A 20,559-nucleotide genomic window follows, 5' to 3' on the forward strand; every position below is an offset into this window, starting at 1 on the left:
GAGACAAACCCCAGGAAATCAAGTAAGGGGGGAAAAACCAACTCTGTTCTGAGGAAATGTTAAATCAGCGAATTGAACTGCCAGGATGAAAGCGGGAAGGCAAGGCCAGGTGGAGCCTGTCACATCCGTGCTCTGATAGTGACAGTGTGGCGGGGGACACAGGCCCAGCGGGAAGGGGGCTGCCAGGCTGTGAAGCTGAGTCAGCACCTCTGGCCTGCTGGCCCCTGAGCTTCCTCCCTCCTAGGCTCCCCTTCGACTCTTCTCTGGCCTGGGCTCAGGTCTCTCCTTCTCCAGCACGTGCAGTCCCACCCCCACCATGCTGGAGGAGAGTGGCCTTCTTGGCCCTAGGGCTGGGCTCCTGGAGGGGAAGTGTCCCTCTTGTTCTCCTTCCCTAAAGTTTAGCCCCCAAGCAGGTGAACCACATTCCTGGTTTCACAGGGCACCATGCTCAGTGTCATAGTCGCCTATGACCTTGGACCAGCTAGACACAGCGTCTTAAGGATTCAGGGGACAGAAAGGGAGGAGAAAGAGGTGATTTGGGTTTCTGTGAAGGGGGTCCCCAATCGGGTATAACTGCTCACTGCCAGGCTGCAAGATGTCTATCATGGACAGAACAGAGAATGTGGAGAAAAGAAAGGAACCCAGAGCAGCAGCCATGGAGGCGGGGGGGGAGGGGAGGCTGGGTATCCTCCCTTGCGCCTAAGCTGTACCCAGCCCCGAGGGGTCATGCAAGCCCTGGGGATAGTAGCCTATGTGTTGCAGGGTGAAGGAACCCCTGCTGCCCACTCTATGGTCACTGTTGCCATGCCCAGGCTGTTCTGTCCCCTAATGAGCTGTTTTATTCCTGTTGGGGTGGTCTCTGCAGGGACTCACTAAGTTAGTGGAGAGTCTTCTAGGACAAAGTGGGGCCTTTTCCTTGGCACAGCACAGACAACTTGGCCTGTCATCATGAGCTTTGATGGAAAAATAGGGGACATATGGACCTCCTGTGCGGACCTGACAGCCCAGTGACTGAGGGAGGGGGACCAGGCTCCTCTTACTGAGGGTGCCTTCCCTTGAGAGCTGACAGCGGAAGGGTCACAGAGCCAGCCCCCTTCTCCCTCCAGCTTCCTGATTCTCTGGTTTTCTCAAGTGCCCTTGACTGAGGGGTAATTATTCCAGGGACTCAGCAGGGGATTTTTTTCTGCCCTTAGGGAAAAGGGGAAACATGTCCAAGTCCATTTGTTTAAATTATTCAGCCCTCCAAATTCCAAAGCTGCATGATGGGAGTGCCCCAGGGTGGCCAGGGAGCTGGGACTGTTGGCCCGGCACACAGGCCCAAGTGGGCCTCCAGGTGGCTGCAGGGTGGCAGCTGGGGGCTTACAACTAAGAAACCCCCCATCTCAAGGCCCTAATAGCATGTCCCTTTCACTGCAGCTTGAAGGGACATAGGAGAAGGAATGTCACCGCAGGGCCCAGTTGCCTGGTAATCAACCATTCTCAGTGCCCTGCATGGAAAGGCAATTAGAAGCCAGAATTAAAAAGCCATCACATCATTTAAAATCCAATAACATGGCTGGCCTGAAATGTGTCCTCAGTCCCTGGGAGAGTGGAGGTGGGCACGGGGGTTTGCTGAGGGCAGAGGGATGTGTCCGGGAGGGAAGGGAGAGGTGGAGAGGGAGAAGAGGGTGGCTCGAGCAAGGAGAAAGTTCCTGGGGCTCGTGTGGCTTCTTGCCACTTGGCCGCCTGCTCCTTCGGCCCCTTTGGAAGCCTGCCTGCCTCTGGCCTTGAGGATGTTCTGTTCTCTGAAGTCCTCCAGAGCTTTTCTGCCCATGCCAGTGCCCCTTGGTGAATTCGGCATTGATTCCTGGCAGGTCGTCTTTCCCTGTCAGCCAGAGCGAGTGCTCCGCAGGACGGGCGGTGCTCCCACACCAGCTCGTGTCCTCCCGCGGCCTCGGGCCTCAGGCCTCACCCAAGCTGACGCCAGGAGCTGATCCTTAGCTGCTCACTGGTGGGGTCTTTGGCCGCAGCATCTACCCACCAGCCCTGAACTAAACATCACCCCACTCCCCACCCAGCACAGCCTCCCGCAGCCCAGCCAGGCCGTCCCTGAAAACAGAACAGTAAAACTCCTATCCTGAACAATGTGGGTTAACCACAACGCAGTCTGACCATTTCCCCTGCTTCCAGGGTCTAAAGAGGACCTGTGCACATTCCTACATGTCAAAGCTCTGCATTTGCTTCTCACTCCTGAGTGAGTCAGAGAATTTCTAATCTACTGAGATGACGTTAACCCTTTTCACATCAAATGAAGCCCTCCTGCAGGTAATCTTCCTGTCATGAGCTGGCTGCCTTGATGTGACTTGGAAGTGAGAGGGGATCCTCCATTCCCTTTCATTTGCCGTCCTTCTTAGTAAAATCCTAAACCAGGAGGATTCGGGTTTGATGGGAGCTCTTCCTGCAATTTATGCCTCCTGTCCCTCGGGGGCTTACACGTGTCTATTTTAAATAAATTCCCTCTTTTTTCTCTCCTTTTTACAAAGAACAACTGCAAATCTTCTCTGAGAACAGCCTTTCTTTGTGGTAGAATTCAGTTCTGACAGTCAAACTTTCATGAGATGAGCCCCTGAGTGAATAATGATTAAATGAATTATCTCTGTGATAGGGTCTTACCTGAGAGCTGGAGATGTTCTCTCAAAGTCCTGCAATGTTTCTGGTTGCAGCTTCCCAATAATTTGATTGCTCTTGCTAGAAAAATCTTATTCTAAGAAGTAGAGAAGGAAAAAAAAAAACTGGGGCAGGGGCGGGCAGGGGGATGGATGCTATTCTGGAAGGGAAGGTGAACCCTAAGGGCCCTTGTCTTCAGAACTGCTCTGGGCAGCTGCTTCTTGTTTCAGGCTCTGGAGCAGGCTAAGACTTGCCACTACCTAAAACCGCTCTCCCTGGTGCCATCTCTGCCTGCCTCCTGTATCCTGCAGTGAGAACCCAGGATGGTGGCCTCTGGCTCCCTCCAGGATCCTGCCTGAGATTTTTAGGACCTGGACATTGGGTGCATGCTTCAGCTGCATGTAGCACCCAAGGCAACCACAGGATCGGGAACACAGGACCATGTCAGTTTCTGGTGGCAGAACAGGTCTTCTGCTCAATCAGACATCGATACATCGATGAACCGGTTGGAGACTGAGCCCCGCAGGGGACCAGAACTGTGAATGGTCCCTGACTACTGACCAGCAAACATGCCCACTAATCTCTGGGTGTTTCAAGACTCCTCCACCAGCCCCCACACCTCCCAGACCCCACCTGGCCCTAGCAGCCCCTGCCCTGCGGTGCAGGGGAACAGGATCCTCCTTCTTTCCCTGCCAACTTTCTTCTGGTGTGACTGCCACCCAGAGCTGCAACGGAATCGGCTGCACTGGGCCTGCTGTTTCCATTTGCAGCCGATGGCAGCCCCCCAAATCCTAGAGCCATCAGCCCAGCAGCTGTGGGAAGGCACCGACTGAAGTTTCGCCGGTGCAGTGGAAGGAAAACATTTTGGACAACTCGCACCTCTTACCACCGAGTGTACCCCGGACTAGGCTGACATATTGAAACGATCTTGGCTTCCATCCATGCGGAATAAAACCCTCTGCCGAGACTTCTTCCTTCTTAAACACCAAAGTGCAAACTTTTCTCAACCAGGGACTGCCTTAATCATTTATGAAAACATGTCAGGATCCCTGTTCTAGCGCTGCTGCCCTTCATCAAGAAGGCAGGAGCTGCCTGCCGCAAAGGCGTTGAAGGGAAAGGCGAGGCTTTGGCTTATAAGAGACCAACCTTTCCCTATAATTAATGCGTCACTTCCCAAGCCATCTGCTTTCTCTCCAAACATATCCATCATCTCCATATATATATATGTGTGTGTGTTTAAAATTCAATTCAAAACAGATTTGGTATCACAAGCTCAATTCACTGAAAGTTCAGGAAAAATAATCCCCCACCAAACATTTCATACCCGTCCTCTGTTCCTGGAAAAAAAGTTATGTGGCCTCCTTTTGAAGTTTTATAGCAGCAGCTTTTGTGATAAAACCCCATAAATAGAAAGGGAGTCCAGAAGCGAGTTGACGACTGGGACATTTCTAGGAGTATTTTAACCACCCGGAGAAATATTGACCAGGAAATCGGCAGGGATGCTATTGTAAAACTCAGCTAAGTCCCCAAGTCCCCTGCACCCTGTCAATAGTCTATGAGGCTGAACCAAAAAGGCATGCATTTTATCGGATTGTTTCGGGTCCAGGTTGTCGTTGCGCATTGAGTGGACTCACAGGAAATCGGAGATATGCAGGGAAGGTTAATTGAGTAGCATGATGAACACAAACAAGCAGTTCTGCAAATTGGAAATTAATCTGGATGGACCCTCTCTGTGTCTGTTTTCCTCTCTGTTTGCACGAGTGTCTGTATCATGGGTCCTGGCGTAGGTTTCTGCTGTGTATCGTCGTTGGCAAATCATTTGTGAGGTCTGGGAAAAAAAGACCCCGAGTCATAGAGGGAAAAAGAATAAAATACCCCATAGGTCACCAAAGTCCGTGTCCCTGAGCACCGTCCTTGCCCAAAATATACTCTCAGTGCTTCGCTTGACCCAGTTTGAAAGATGCCATCAACTCATGAGTCCAGTTGCACAGCCTCGCGCTCCGTGGGGGACATCAAGGGCTTTAAGCGCTAGGGCTTAAGGACTCTCTCCCTCCTCCTGCTCCCTCCTGCTGCCAGCCTTCACCTGTCCTTGGCCTTTGCCTAACGTGGGCCATGTACATTTCTACCAGCATTCTGAGCAAGCTGACCGTTTTTTGAAACCTACCATTTTCATTTTTATAACCTTCAGCTTTGGCACTTCCAGCAATCCCAGACCAGTATTTGGCTCATCTGAACCCTGCCTTCCTCTAGCTATACTATCCTCTGCCTCTTTGAGGAGACCATCTGGAAACAAGGCAGCATTTGAGCCATCCCACATCCTCCCAGCCCCCACCAGGGCAGCTTTCCTTCTTTGTCAGCCCCTCTCTCCTACCCACATCCTCCATCCTATGCCTCCCAGGCCTTGGTGACACACGCTCCGACGTTCACCTGGCCATTTCCAGCTCAGAGTTTCTAACCTCCCGACGCCCTTCTTGTGTTAGGTCTATGTCCGCCCTGACGTTTGCTACATCTCCCAATTTAGTATCATCTGCAAAATTTAATTAACATGCCGTTGCCTCCTTGTTCCAGGCCATTAATGAAGATGTTATGGCAGTACCCGGCAAACAATATTCCAAGGTCACAAGGAGAAACGAGCTAAACTGCTAATACCTCTGGCTCCAATATAGGGAAGGAGGCAATGGAGTGCCTGCATGTGGTTTGAGCCATTTCCTTGTGTGTTCGGTGAACTTCCTTTCGCAGACTCAGGTTAGATTCTTGCACCAGCCCCCTGCCCCACCCCGCCTCAGCGATGCACATTCATGGGCGATTTTTCATTTGGAAAATGAAGAACATCAGATTATGTCTTCTTTTTATTTTTGTCTAGTTTCTAGCCCTTAGTTGAGTATGTAGGTCAGAGACAATGTTACACAGTAAAGACAAAGCAGACATCACTGGGCTTGTGATCCAGCCTACTCTCCCCCCTTCTAAGTCAGAATTCATGACTGGGAAATGCCCAGCGGAACCAAGGTGCCCGATAGAGAGGAGAGAAATGACATGTTCCTGGTGAGATGTTTCCTAATGGCAGACCCCAAGGGCTCAGCCCAGAGGGGTGAGAATGAGTTCATTCCGTCCCAGCAGCTCATGCAGCTAACACTGTGTTCCAGAAGCAGATCCAGGGACTCCACAATCTCCTCTTGCCTCACAATGAGCAACTTCTTGGGAACCCCAGTTTGCCTCCCTCATCAAACCGCAGATATCACACTGCAGGACAGCAAATTACTTGGATCTGAAAAATGGAATCATGGGAGATTCAGCACTATCCAGGATAGTATTATTCATGCCCGGAAAATTGATCCCAGGTTATTTACTGTTTCTAGCACTTCCCTTCTCCTTGAACCTCACTGCAGGCCCATCTCGGAGATCGGAGGCTCCTAGTCCTCTCAGACAGAAGGTCTGGAAGGTATCTCTGGCCAGAACCCAGACTGGCCCAGCAGAGACAGGGTACAGATCTCAGAGCCCTGGTGCGCAGGGGCCTTGGGAAATGGACTCAATTTTCTGCTGTGCTGCAGGGATAGGCCTGGCCCCCCATCCACCCTCCTGCTAGCCCAGGCCCAGCTTCTCCAAGCTTAAGCACACAGGAGAACAATTGCCCTCGGCCGGTTGGTCAGCTCAGACAGCAGTGCACTCAGACGCCTCAGATGGCTTGGAGACAGTAGCAGGTTTGGAGAATTTGCACAGGACCACTGTGTATCTTCCCCAGCTGTAGACATGGATATGGTCAACTCCCAGAGCTGAGAAGCTGAGAAGCCAGGAGGTTAAAAACCTGAGTTCAGAAGCCAGACACCCTGAGTGGAATCCTGGCCCTATCACCTGCATAACTGTGTGGCTTTGGGTTGGTTGTTTCACCTCGTTTTCCCATGTGTGAAATGGGGCAATAACCATACTAACATTTTGTGAGATTTAAAAGATGTCTGGTTGTTTATCACATACTCCAGATGCTGTGAGGTCAGGAACCAGCAATGTTCAGGCACTAAATATTTTTGGCCCTGTGGTCTTTGTTATGTAACTCAACTCTGACGTCATGGTCCTATAGACAATACATCAATGAACGAGAGTGGGTGTGCCCTAAGAGAACTATTTATGGACATGGAACTGAAATTCACATGTGGTTAAATATGATTTAGATTTTTTAAAAATTATTAAAAAGTATAAAAGTATTGTTAGCTCATAGGCCATATAAAAAGAGGTGGCAGCTCTGGTCTAGGTGTCTGAGATGAGGGTGTTAATCTGTCCCACCCAGCAGCCCACAGTGCCTGTGGAGTCTGCCCAGAGATGGCGCAAGACAGTGACCTCATCTTAAAGCCCCTCATTAAAACTGGGGCAATGAGACCCCTGTCAGGCAAACTAAGGGGCTCAACTCAACTGGGCATTTTGAGCTCTAATTTCCTCAAGATAATCTGGAAGATTCCAGAGGCTCCTTTGCACACCTACCAACACTGCTAGCCCAGCATGCTGGAGGAGGTCTGACCGTGGATGCAGAGTAGACAGCGGCTCCAGAGACCCTGCTGGCAGGAAGCAAGGCCGCCAGCCACCGGCCATCTGTTTGCATTCAGCTTCGCTGAGTGGGGAATTGAGAGGGTTATCTGTGTTGGGTTTGAAGCACTGCGAACATTTGTTTCTTTCTGAAGGGAAAAGCCAAAGGACTGATAGGGCAGAAGTTCCTGGACATGAAGCAGGCTCCATCTGGATGTTTCGGGCAGTCTCTCTGGAGCTGCTAACAGCCAGTGTGGTTGACCCGGGGAAGTGGCCACTGCCCACCCCAAGCCTCACACCCAGACTGTTCCCCACCTTGGCCTCTCCCTGCTCCAAAGCCTTCACCCATCTCAAGTGGTCTTCCCAGCATAACGCTTTCCCTGTAGACCCTCCAAGGTACCATAAGGACCCGCAGCGTCCCTGCCATCAAGTCTAAGTCCTTCTGCTCGGTTCCTGAGGGCCCCACCTTGGGTCTGGCTGAGGGCTCCCAGCCATGAGGTCCTCCCACCTGTGCATGCCCTTCGTCCCCCAGAAGCCCCCACCCCACCCCCTGCCACACCTGACCACAACCAGCCTTGACCTGTGTATGAAGAGACCTTGCAGCAGGGTCACAGAGGAGCTATTTAACTGTGCCTCAGTTTCCTTATCTGTGAAATGGGGGAAATGAGAGTACAACATCATGGGGCTGCTGATTTTAGAATGTGTCTGTTGAGCACTCCCTGAATAATATCCTGTTCTGGAAATGGTACCAGCCAGCAGCAGCAGCAAGTGGGGTGACTCTGGGTCACAGTCACCCCTTCCCTCTTTGAATCTCTACCCTGACTGTGTGAACTACGCAGTGACCACAGAACGTGTCCTGCCAAGGTGTCTGGTCTCCCCATTTAGGCCGCAAATGTCTAGAGCCTCTGCACCTCCCACAGCTTCCCACATCGCCTCTGCTCCCTGGTGGAGTCTGGCCCTGCATGGTCCTGGGTCTGAACTCAGTCATCCTTCATTAAATTGACTGAAACCCCACACACACCTTTCTGTCATGAGGGGACTGAGGAGGAAGATTGAAAAGAAGTTCTTTGCAGTACATCGCTCTGACAGGCTGACTGAGAATCCTGATCCGTAAAGAGTTGGCCTGGGATATGCTCAAAACATCACATATCAAAGGAAACAAACAAGAATTTTGACAAAATGACCCTCTGAGTAGTGTCAAGTTTTATGTGGACCCAAGAGTGCCACCTGGGCATGACTGGCTTCCACTGAACCCTGACTCTGGCTGACCAAAGAGGCCTTCCAGGAAACGCCTGGAAGCCCAGGCATGGCGGGGCCCTGCCCTGGTTTCTATGAGACTCAAGAATCCAGGTCCCCACCCAGAGCCCCCAATGGTGTGGACAAAGGTTAATGGGTCCCAGAGGGAACAAGGGAGGTATATAAGGGCCCATCACACTAGCAGGACACCAGAGGACAAGCAGAGAGACCCCTCCAGACTCACTCAGACCTCACTGGTGAGTAACCACAGGAGGAAGAGGGTGGGACCTGCCAGCACAGAGTTCCAGCTGGAGCCAGGCCCACGCAGGGCTCCGTGGGGGTGACCCACACGTCCTTTGACCCATTCAGAGTGGCAGAGCGAAAGCCCTGTGCTGATTTCCAAGGGATGGGTCAAAGTCCACACATGGGGCAGGAGCAGGGCTGAGGGCTGAGGCTGGAGAGAGGCGGCTGGGTGCAGCTCCAAGCAGAGCTGTGTTAGCAGGATGGCCACACCCACAGCAGGCCAGAGCTCCGCAGGGACACAGGCTCCCACCCGGCATGACAGCTTGGCTCTGAAGAGTTAAGAACAAGTGGTCCCAAGGGTAAACCCCACAGTTTAAGTGAGACTGGCCTGGGGACGGCAGCTGTACAGGGAGGGGGACCGTCCCCTTCATCCAGAGCAAGAGCTCGAAAGCTACAGCCCCATCCCTGACCATGGGAAGGGATCCAGCTCCTCTGTACCAGAAGCTCCCACTGCCAGGTGCCAAGCACAAATGAACGCAGGTGACATGCCTCTGCCAGTAGGATCGAGAAAATGAGCAGCAATTGGATTTTGCCTTTTTTTGTTTAAAGTTCTTATTGATTCTTATGGAGTGAATTAAATGTGCACACCAGAATGGAAAGAGATCTAAGCATCTCTGTGAAGGAAATGGGACGTCATAAATGTGACACATCCTTCTCTGCTGGGAGGGAAAGCAAGGCCCCAGGACTCCACAGGGAAAAGATAGGAAGGGGAGGAGCAGCGGTGGGGGCTCCACCACTCCCCACACCCAGCAGCTCTCACCCTCCAGGCCTTGACCCAGCCTGGGCCTTCCCCGGGGTGGCCTTCCATGGGCAGGTGACCTTCCCAACCTATGGGGAATACATATGCACCTAGGATGGAGGCCTGGTGTTTGAGCATTTGTGTTCTTGCCCATGGTGTTAAAATGGAATGGAGAAAGAAAGTAGGGCTGGCTGCAGAGGCGCCATGCCTGTAATCCCAGCAACTCTAGAGGCTGAGGCAGGTGGATCTCCAGCCTCAGCAACTTAGTGAGGCCCTAAGCAACTCAGTGAGATCCTGTCTCTAAATAAAATACGAAAAAGGGTTAGGGGTGCGGCTTGGTGGTTAAGCACCCCTGGGTTCATTCCTGGATACCAAAAAAAAAAAAAAAAAAGTAAAAAAGAAAGAAAGGAGGAAGGGGGAGGAAGAGGGTGGGCAGGGAAGACAGCGGGGATGGCAAGAAGGCAGAGTGGGTGCTGCTAGGTGGAGGCTGGCACCTGCCAGGCCGTCTGCCTGGGTCCAGGACCATTCTGACCCCTTTGCCAAGTCTCTGAGGCCTGCAGTCACACACCCACCTGCTCCCTGGCAGCACTGGCTCCCTGGCAGACTGCCTTCCTGCCAGCCATTCCAGGCACACGCACTTCCAGGACACCCCACCAGCATTCACCTTAACCCAGGGTGTCAGCAGCTTACAGGGAGAAACCCTCTCACCCCGTTGCTTCTGGATGGTGGCCACCAGGCAGCCAGATGCCCTGGAGCTGGAGAGGGACTTGTTCCAGTGCCAACACTCACCCTGGTGGGGTGGGGCCCTTACTCTCAGCTTGGATGGATGCTGGTGTTTTTCCAACCTGGCTCTTCCTCGGCCTGGGTGAAGTGTCTCGGCTTTTTCTTCTTTGCACCTGGGTCTTGGCCCAAGGCTTCCAGGTACAGTTGGACTTGATGGGCCCAGATCCATCCTTCACCATCCCAAGCAGCACGTGGCACAGGGGGGCTCCCTGGGTGCTTTTGATAACCTGGGAGTTCTTTCTTTGAGTAATGAGTCCCTTCTGCTCATGAGGAGACCAACTGACCCCAGAAGACCTCACTTAACAAAGAGAAGGCTGCCTGGTGTGTGACATGGGCTGGGTGGCCTTTCCCAGGAGCTTGGTCAGCGGCCACCCCTCTGAGCAGAGAGGGTACCAGAGTTCATCTGGGAAAGCCCTAGTTCAGAGAAGCCAAGCACTTTCTCGGATCACACAGCTGGAGTGTGGATCAGAACAGATGCAGCAGGTTGTCCTGGTCCTGAACCTGGTGACAAGAGCCCCTTGTCCTTGGCCAGCTCCAGGATGGTGTCCCTGCAAGGCCATGGCTGCCCTGCTGGTGGTGCATGCAGCCACCATGCTGGCCTCCCAGACAGAAAGCCTTTGTGCCCATCTTCACCTACAGTGAACTCCAGAGGATGCAGGTAAGGAGCCCTGTAGCCAGCTGGGTAACATGGCTTGCACCAGTGCCTGACCTGCCCAGCCTGAATCAGGGCTGGCATCTCTGAAGCAAGCTTTCCACCTTCAACTACCTATGCCAGGGCCATCAAGGAGAGTGCCAGGACCAAGAGACCCCAAAGGCCAGCGGTCCCTCCCACGCACCCCTTCCCTAGCATCTCTCCAGATCAGTGGCTTACAGGAGCAACATCTTGTCCCATTCCTAACTAGCTTTCAGAGGAAGTTTTCAGTTAACCAGCCAATAATCATTTCCTGGGCTTCTCTGTACAGGGGCCACCCTGGTGAGGAAATCTAAGCCCCATCCCTGATTTCAAGGAGCAGACTGGGAGCTAGGACCCAAACCACAAATACAAGGAAAATTAACAATCGAAGGCAAAGAGAGATGTGTCCCCAAAGCCATACTGGTGCCAAGTGCTGGGGTTCGGAGGAGGGAGAAACCCCCAGGGCTGCAGGGCAAGGGTGACACTGGAGCCTTGAGAGATAAGGAGTGAAGGCAGATGGGAAAGGAGGCTGCCTTCCAGGAGGCCGAGGCCACAGCCTCCTTCCTTTAAGAGCCCAGAAGAAAACAAGGCAGACTAAATGGAGCTCAGGCAGCCAGGACTAAGGAATGCTCTAGACTTGAGGGTGAGGGCAGGAGCGCAGCCTGTTGTCTATGTGGACATTTGAGTCCCTGTAACCAAGAGAGGAAGAAATAGGACTTTTGTGCCCCACCCCATTTGAGACCAAAGCTCCAGTAGGATCAGGTTGTGTTAGTGCTCTGGTGGGTCTCATGGCTCTGTGACATAGCCTGTCCCTGTGTACACACCATATGGGACAGGTCTCCACACTCCCAAGGAATGGGGTCCTTAGCAGAGGCCTGGCTGAACCCAACTGCCCCCACCAGGGCAGATTCCCCCACACACACACACCTTCCTCCCACACCCACCCGCCGGCTCACTCTCCCCTGGAGACAACCCATCTCCTCTAATCACCACCTCTCGGCAGGTCCACAGCAGAATCCCCAGAGTGTCATTAGAGACACCAGAGGAGTGGGCTGTGTCTGGTCTCAGGCCCAGGGACCTGGTACTCAGTGTGCCAGGTAAGATTTGGGGCTGGATAGAAGTTGGCAAACTCGGCGGAACACAGGTTAGCAAATTGGTAACCAGAGGACACAACATGTTCACCCCTTGCACGGCTTTCCTTCTCATAATTGCCAGGCGCTGGGATTTTTATGAAGAAGCAGCAAACTCCTTCCTCCATAATTCATCTCCCTGTCTTGCCTCTTATAAATCACTTCCCAGGGACTCAGTTCCGGGCCACCCCGTGGCGCCCTCACAGGCTAGGTTGTCTTGCTACCTTTTTTTATAGGCTCTCTGCTACGAAAGACACATTTTCACACTTAATATGCACCAAGGGCGGCCGTTATTCTCAGCGTTTTAGTTTAATTAACAGTAACAATCTGGGTGCAGTGTTCTGACCGCACAGGAACACACTCCTCTGGGCACGCGGCTGTGGGAGAGCAGTTCCAAGGGCCGTCCTCAGCCTCGGGCACCTGCAACTGCTCAAGCCTGAGGCACCTGAGGACGGGGTTCTCTTGGTTCTTGGGAACTCAGGCCAGTGCTGGGCAACTGGAGATGGGTGTGGGGGCACGGGGGCAGGTTGAGGGAGGGCAGTTATGTGCTGTGTAACGCTGTACCCCTAGGAAAGGGAACGGAACAAAGGACAAAAGAAATCCCTGAGCGTGTGGCAGAGGTCTGAGGAGGCAGGTCCCCGAAACCCTGAGGAGACCTCTGAGGAAGAAGAAAACAAAATGATCAAGGTGAGAAAACAGCAAAGAGAAGCAGCCCCATGGAGGCAGGGCCCACTAACCCAGCCAGCCCTGGAATGTTCTAGAACATCCAGGCAATGAGCTCCATCCTAGTAGAGGGACAAAGCCACCACCAACCAGACAGAGCAATCATTTTAGGCTCCAAAGAAGGATGCCTGGTTGACAGTGGCTGGGGGCAGTCTGGGGCATTGCCTTGTGCAGGAGACGGGGCAGGGAAGTCCTCTTGGAGAAGGAGACATCTAGTTGAAACCTGAATGAAGGGAAGGAGCTGCCCAGGCAGAGTGGGAGCAAAGGATTCTGGGAAAGAGCAGTGCAAAGGCCCTGCTCAGGAGCATCGTGAGACCCAAGCCTCATGGCTGGGCCTACTGAGAGAGCAAGCGGTGGGGGGTGGGCAGCTCAGGCAGGGCCTGAGCAATTGGGGTTCAAAGCAGGAAGGTCACCTGGTCCAGCTTAGAAAGATCTAGGCAGTTTGAATGGAGACCAGAGACCAGAGGCAGCTGCATCCTCAGGAAAGAGATCATGAGGGCAGCAGTCCCTCCCTCCCCTCCTAGGCAGGAACCCAGGAGCTGGCTGGGGCCTCCAGATCCAGGGCCTGGAAGCTTGGGATGTGTGGAGTGTCAGGCCTGCAGAGGGCCTTGAGTGTGCCCAGCACGGGCAGCTCTTCAACTTCACAGACCCCTTTGTTCAGGCAATGAACAAATAAATCTTACAATGTTTGAGGCACAGGGAACAGAATAGTGAGCAGAACAGACGTAAGCTCCACCCTTGTGGAGAAGCAGAAGGTACTGGAAGGAAACGCCACAAACAAGATAAATAAACTCTATAACATGGCAGGTATTGATAGGTGCTATGGAGGAAAATTGAGCAGGGCAAGGAGGTTAGGTGGCTGCAATTTTAAATGGGGGGACACAGGAGGCTTCGAAAATATTATTAGTGCAGAGACCTAAAGAGATGATGGAGTGGGCCTTAGGGATGTCTGGGAGAAGAGCTGTAAAACAAAAGAAACAGTGCAAAAGCCCTGGGGCTGGGGAGGACCTGGTGCATTCAGGAATGGCAGGAGGCTGGAGCGGGGAATCTTCACTGGGCATTGTTTAGACTGAGATCACTCCACTGAGGTGGGAGCCCTTGGGGACTTTTGAACAGAGGAGGGCATAGTCTGATTTAGATTTTAAAGGGTTTTCCCAAGTTGTTATGTTGAGAACAGATTGAAGGTGCAAAGACAGAACTAGGGAGACCACAAAGAGGCTGGAGGGAGAACAAGAGAGGCCCAGCCTGGAGGGAGATCAGGGTGGAGGGAGGACAAAGTAGTTGGATTTTGGAAATATTTTGGAGATAGAAGCCCCCAGAATTTTCTGAAAGAATGGATATGGGATGTGAAGAAAGAGAAACATAAAAACCAACTTCAAGCTTTGTGGCCAGAACAGCTAGACAGGCAGATTTGCTACTAACACAGACAACAAAGCCTGTGTTGCCTGAGAGAGGGCGAGAGGAGCAGCAGGTCAGACTGGACCCGGGAACCGTGAGTTGCTGCTGGCATCCAGGTGCAGACGTGGCCAAGCAAGTGGATGTCCAAGTCTGGAGTTCAGGAGCAAGGTTAGGGCTGCACACAGGGTGGGAGTCACCAGCGAGCAGATGGAATTTCAAGTCAGGACCGGGGAGCTCCCTGAGGGGCAGGTGTGGATGCAGAAGAGAGTGTGTGGGGCCTGAGTCGGGGGCACTTCCACGTAGAGGGGCTGGGCAGTGACACCCAGAGAGGGCGAGGGCCTTGCTGGGCCACACACAGTGGGCAGAAGTGAACCAGGCTCCCTACCTCACACCTCCCCCTGGACAAGGCCCAGGGATCTTTCCAGCCCTGATTGGCATGTGACTCAGAGAGAGGCCTCCATGTTACCATTGCACTCAGCGGGCTGAGGCTCCTTTCCTCCCCACACTCACCAGGAGGGGCCCGGGTGAGTCGGGCAGCTGGCAGGGGCCAGAGACACCCTCCAAATGGCCTCTAACTTCACCTGAGCCACTAATGCCAAGGTTGCCACAGGACACATACATCCAACAGATGTCCCTCCTGGGGGGCTTGGGGTGAGGCACCTCTCCACCCTGTCTCCTTACATCCGTGCTACTGAGGGCTGGGAGGGCCTTCCTGGACTACAGTACAACCTCCTCATCTTGGGAGGACTGCAGAGACACGCATCAGGAGCCCCAGCCCTGAGAGTCTAGAGGGTAGGCCTGCTGTTTCCCACACCCCGGGAGACTGGGTCACTCTCTCCAGGGAAGCTGGGGATCTACTGTCTCTGAGCTGCTTTATGCAACAAGACCACTGAACCAGCGGGGTGAGGGCAAGATTAGCCACACTCCAGCTCTGCCTCAAGGCCCTAAGCACCCCTCTTGGTGGACAGCCACCAGACAGCCCACTGTGTCCCCACCTACATGTGAAAGGGTAACTCAGGGGTCCAGAGCACAGATCCTGCCACCAGGCCCCTTAACATCTTCTTTCTGGGCTGCTTACTACCTATGTGGTCTGAAGCAAGTCACTTGTCCTCTTTGTCCTCAGTTTCCTCGTCTGCAAAATGGGTACTCTGACATTCTCTCTCACAGGGTCATTTAATATAGCTAGAGCACTTAGAACCGGCCAGGCCCTAGTTAGTTTCCAGGATGTTAGCTGTTTGGTTAGGAGAGGTGAGTTCCCTCCCCTATGGAAAGCCAGGTGAGGTTCCTGGGGCCCATCCATCCTGTCCCAGCTTCCCCTTCAGGAGAGGCCTGATTCTCCCATCAGGACTCTGCCCCCTGGTTAGAACTGGGACAGGTGTTAGGATTCCCAGCTGACCCTAGAGGCCCAGGATATAGGGGACCGGCAGGGTGAGGTGGCTCCCAAGGGTCCCTCCTGGCACCTGTAGGGCATCCAGGGGTTAAGGCCCTCTCCACTCTCTCTTGTTAACTCTGCCTTATTTCACAGCTGACTGCTCCTGTGGAAATTGGAATGAGGATGAACTCCAGGCAGCTGGAAAAGTACCGGGCTGCGCTGGAAGGGCTGCTGAGTGAGGCGCTGCCTGGTAAGGTACCCGGAGAGCTGCAGGCGGAGGGCGGGCGGGCATCTCTGCAGCTCGGGCCTCCACCCACCCTGGTGTTAATATTCTAGCAGGCATTCGAGCAGGGTTTGAGGACAGCTATTTGTTTTTCTGCTTTGCACTTGAGAACGGAGCTGCCTTCTCCTCCTGGGGCACGGCCCCATCTCCGAGGGAAGGCGCTCAATCACAGGGCGGGGCTGATGTCTGCTGGTGGCACAGCCCCATCCTCCAGCTCAGTGGGCCCCTAAGGCTCAGGCCAGTTCCAGACATCCTTTGGCAGAGGGCCACGACAAATCAACCCCCCAAGGCCTCCACGGGCTCCAGATATTTTCATTCCTTTTCAAACACCACCAAGGCTGGGAGGATGCTCTAACGGAAACTCTGGATCAGCTTTTCTTTTCTTTTTTTCATCTGTTCTGCAAATCGAAGTCCTGCGCCCCATTTGGCCTTCCCGTTTTCAAGCTCTGCCGGAGTTACTTGTGCAAAGCTAGATCTTGTCTGACAAACAGCCACTAATTACTTCTCCTACTCCAGGAGGAGAGGCGAGAGACGGAGGAAGTGGTGTTAGAGAGGGAGAAACGGGGAGGTTAAATGACTTGCCCCGGGCTAGAGAGAGCTTCCAGCGCCTTGCTAAACCGCCCACTTCCCAGCCCCCAGTCCCCTCCTCCCCAGCACGTTTTGGAAGGCATTCTGCTGACACCACAGAGCTGCAATCCTATGCTTTTCCCCAGCAGCCAAATGACGCTCCAGGGAGAAAGGTGTACCCATCAGGGAGCCCCGCCCACCTGGAGGAGGCGGACCAGAACCAGCCCCGCCATCACCTGGCCTCAGAAGCCAGGCACCCTCTCCAAAGCAGATCCCTCTCCAGCAAATAAAGCATGAAATATACAGAGATGACTCTTTTATTTAATATTCTAATTCCCAAAGGGCCAACTCAGGTCATGAGGAAAAGGGGGGGGGGTGAGTAACTGGCCATAAGTGGTGCATTCATTAGCAAAATATGTGACTTTTGTTGAAATATTAACTCAGATTCGTGGAATGGGAAAATCTGTCTGGCTCTTCCAATATCAGCAAGGAAACTGAAGCCCAGAGAGATGGCAAAGCAAGGGCTGGAATCTAGGTTTCTTGACTCTTGGTCCTTTCTCTGTGTACTGACGAGCTGAAGGCCTGATAGGCAGAAGGATTTCAGGGCCTGTGCATCAACCCCGTGCTGAGTAACTTCCAACCAGCCCTTTAACCTCAATGAGCCTTTGCAAAAGCAAGGTGGTAATATCTTCCTTGAGATCTGGGGACCGAGGCACCAGCAAAGAACAAATTACTATTATTATTATCACCTTGTGACTACATACTCCAGCATCCGCAGCAAAATTGCACAGCCAACCCACTTATTTCTGCCTTCTAAACAAAACTGGATGGGAAATTTCATTCTAATTTAATTTTACATTAATGAATGTTCATTTATTTATAAACTGGGGCCATAGAGGAATCACAGCTCCCTCCATCCATAGGTCACCAGCAACTAGACGCTCTGTATTGCCACCTCACCACCCACTGTGGACAAGGGCTCAGCCAGATGACGGTGACCAGGGCAAGAAGACCCCAACTTTCCAAAAGGACCCATGTTTGGGGTGCTCTGAATTCTCCTGAGGAACACCCAGGCCTTCCGTGGGACCCAGACCCTGCCCTACTTTGTGTTCCCACACGTTTCTGATGAACGTCCCAATTGACCCCAGAGTAGCTGCAATGTCCCGGGAAATGCTGCCAAGATCCCGCACTCAATGAAGAGGGCACAAGGCAGAGGAAGGCTGAGAAAGACAGGATCCCCACAGCACGCCCTGGGAGGAGCCGCACCCCAGACATCCTGTCCTTGAGTTATCCCCATGCCAGTTCACCCCATGATCTATAACATCCTCCAAGAAGCAAGAAAACAAGAGGTTCAGGTCTCTGTCCAGGAAAAAAAAGAATGCATGTTCTTCCCTTGCCCTATGCTGCAATCTGCCCCTCCACCAGCAGAGGGTGCTCCTTCCTGCCCAACCCTGTACCATTTTGGGAATTTTCCCCAAGATCCTGGGGGTTGGAGTGCAACACTGAAACCCACACCAGGGAAGGAAATGGGACCCCTAGGCAATGTCGCCCCAGGCAGTCCAGTTTTGATATGGGAATTGGTTCCACAAGCACAGCACCTGGGCAGGACGCAGTGCCATTTCTGCAGAACAGCACTGTTCAGCGCAGCAGCCTGGCTGTCTGCGACCCTCGCCCCATGGCCTCTGATGTGCTTCTCAGTAATGAGTCGCAGCAGGGACCCAGCCACCACCTACATCAGTATGCACAGTGCCCCAGCGACCCGCTTAGAAGTGCTGGCTCCTTTCTTCCCTCATTTTCCTCCTCCTGCCACTGTTTGATTTCTCAGAATCAGTGCAAATAATTCTTTGCCAACAAGTTCCTCCAGGTTCCAGGGCAGTGGACTCAATTGCTTACAGGACATGCACAGCCATGGAAGAAGTGAAAATCAGGGGCAGATCGGGGAGGAATTGGTAAACTGAGCCAAGAGAAAATGACCATTTTGCCACAAAACAAGAAAAGACGCTCCTGCTTAAAGCTTTTGAATGAGTCAAAGAGAAACCAGTCAGTCTGAGGTAGGAGGATGCCCAGGGCAACCTGGAGACAAGGGGGCTGTCCCTGATGAGGACTCCCAAAGGTTTATCCAGCACAACTTGCAAGAGCCTCTGTGGTTAACAGAGAGGTACATTAGTCCTTGTAGGTTTGGAATGTTCTTTACACTTAACAGGACTTAACAGGTAATTACTGGGCAACCTGGACCTGGCTTCACAAGATGGAGATGATGAGGTATTTTCTCAGCAACCACTTCGGTGTGATTTCATAATTACCAAGCTACGTGGATTTGCCATGAAATTGAATAGTTAAAAGCAAAGAGTAATTGCCTGATATCTGTACTCTGTAATTTAGTATAATCTAATCATGGACAAAGCCCAAAAGAAAACACTCTGAAAGCGTTACATTTTTCTTCATACACAATGTGTTATTGACATCGGCTAATGCAGTCCATGAGTCTGAAGGAACTCTAACCCACATATACCAGAGTGTGAGCACGGCCAAAAGGGTGAGCGCTTCAGCTCATTTCCAACAGATTATGAAGAGCAGGTGGCACAACTGCCCACTAAACCGTTCTGGAATTTTCCTGAGACTCTCTTCGCCCCCTTCATGGACACAACCCCAGACCTGGAGAGAAAAGGGTGGTTTCCTCCTACACAAAGCAGACGCCGGTGGGCATGAAGTTGGGAGCTCCTCGGGGCATCCCAGTCCAAATCCAAGACCCAAGTGGCAACTTTTTCTTTTTTGTCGGCACTGGGGGTTGACCCCAGGGGCACTTTACCGCTGAGCTATGTCCCCATCCCTTTTTGAGACAGGGTCTCCCTAAATTCCTGAGGGTCTCACTAAGTTACCCAGGCTGTCGTGAACTGCTGTCCTCCTGCCTCAGTCTCCCGAGTGGCTGGGATCGTAGGCCTGGGCCGCAGCGCCTGGCTTACACTCACTCCCCACCCCCTAGTGTGATGCCACCCGCAAAGTCCTTGAGAGGAAGCCCAGAATAGCTAAGGACCTCAACGAGGTGGATCAAGGACGAGTCCACAGTCCCAGGGCATCTTGGAGGATCTGATAAATGTGTGCAGGGCTTTCTGCAGGAAGAGGAGAATGGAACCCACTAAAAGATTTATGGCCATTATTATTAGTAGAAGCTCCACAGAGACCGGGAGAGGCCAGCAGGAAGGCAGGCCGTGTGGTGGCCCTCCAGGAATCCAGAGGGTGCTCCGAGCAGCCCTCGCCTCTGCTAAATGTGTGGATGTGGTTACTAAGTAGATGGAGACGCAGCGGCCTGTTTTTCCTCTTTTGCCTTTAATAAATCAGGGGGCCCGCCCGTGGCCCAAGCCACTCACCTTTACCAAACTCCCACAAACCATGAAAGCAGGGCCTGCGGACATGAGCTTTTACAATATTTCCCTTTTCTTGAAAATATGCTTCCCCTCACCCCTGACAGGTCCCTGGGAGAGTCAGGCCGAAGACTCCAAGGAGGCCAGGAGGGCCTGGGGGCAGCTCCCAGCAAGGGACTGCGCTGACCGAGGGGCCCTGAGGCCAAGCACTTCCCAGGGGCAGCCCATGGAGGGCAAAGTAAAGAGCAAGCAAACCAACCCCACTAAAATGGGTAAAAGGGGTGCCTTGGGGATGAAAAACGTCACTAGAGGACAGAGGAGGCAACAGAATTCCAGGGAAAGGGCAGGACCAGAGCCAGGAGCTCAGGAGACAAGCGGAAAAGCGGAGGCCTGGGAGGCGGTGGGTCGCTGTAGGTTTCTCTCAGAAGAGGTGAGGAGGGGGTGCTGCCGGGCACCCCCTGGTAAATAGTTGGGGGCCTGTGAGACCCAGAAGACAAGACCATAGGCTGCCAGAAGCCACCATGGAGGCGATGGGTGGACCTGGGTGGCTAGAGACCACCACTACAAACATGCTGGGTTCCAGGCTAGAGGGAAGTCAACAGGATCTATGGGAAAGAGCTGTGGGCCATTTGGCCATAGGTGTGTGTAGAAACGGCAGCAGCATCTCTGGATACAAAGAAAGTCAACAAAGCCCCCACTGTGTCCCACTGCTGAGGTGGCTCCCATCAGTCTACATTTTTAATGGACCCTGAGATCCATTGTGATGGAACAGATCATAACTCTGAAACACTGCAGCGTTCACTTTGTTTAAGCATCAGTTTCAAGCCCTCTC

General features: G+C 52.9%; 1 protein-coding gene across 1 annotated transcript; it reads left to right on the forward strand.

The window, feature by feature from the left end:
- The first annotated feature begins 8,573 nt into the window (after positions 1–8,573).
- Positions 8,574–16,654, forward strand: MLN (motilin). The gene is made up of 5 exons (XM_079148693.1): positions 8,574–8,651; positions 10,752–10,877; positions 12,593–12,709; positions 15,669–15,765; positions 16,512–16,654. Exons 2-5 carry the CDS (start codon positions 10,800–10,802, stop codon positions 16,520–16,522), a joined length of 303 nt encoding a protein of 100 aa, XP_079004819.1. The 5' UTR covers positions 8,574–8,651; positions 10,752–10,799; the 3' UTR covers positions 16,523–16,654.
- The last annotated feature ends 3,905 nt before the right edge of the window (positions 16,655–20,559 follow it).

This window comes from Sciurus vulgaris (assembly GCF_902686455.1).
Source record: "Sciurus vulgaris genome assembly, chromosome: 7".
Lineage (NCBI taxonomy): Eukaryota > Metazoa > Chordata > Mammalia > Rodentia > Sciuridae > Sciurus > Sciurus vulgaris.

What these genes read in the sequence shown, in the direction of transcription:
- MLN (XM_079148693.1), top strand. Translation starts at nt 10,800, where the DNA reads ATGCAGCCACCATGCTGGCCTCCCAGACAGAAAGCCTTTGTGCCCATC. An exon ending in GTGAACTCCAGAGGATGCAG is followed by an intron (nt 10,878 to 12,592) that starts GTAAGGAGCCCT and finishes CTGTACCCCTAG; the next exon opens with GAAAGGGAACGGAACAAAGG. An exon ending in AAGAAAACAAAATGATCAAG is followed by an intron (nt 12,710 to 15,668) that starts GTGAGAAAACAG and finishes CTTATTTCACAG; the next exon opens with CTGACTGCTCCTGTGGAAAT.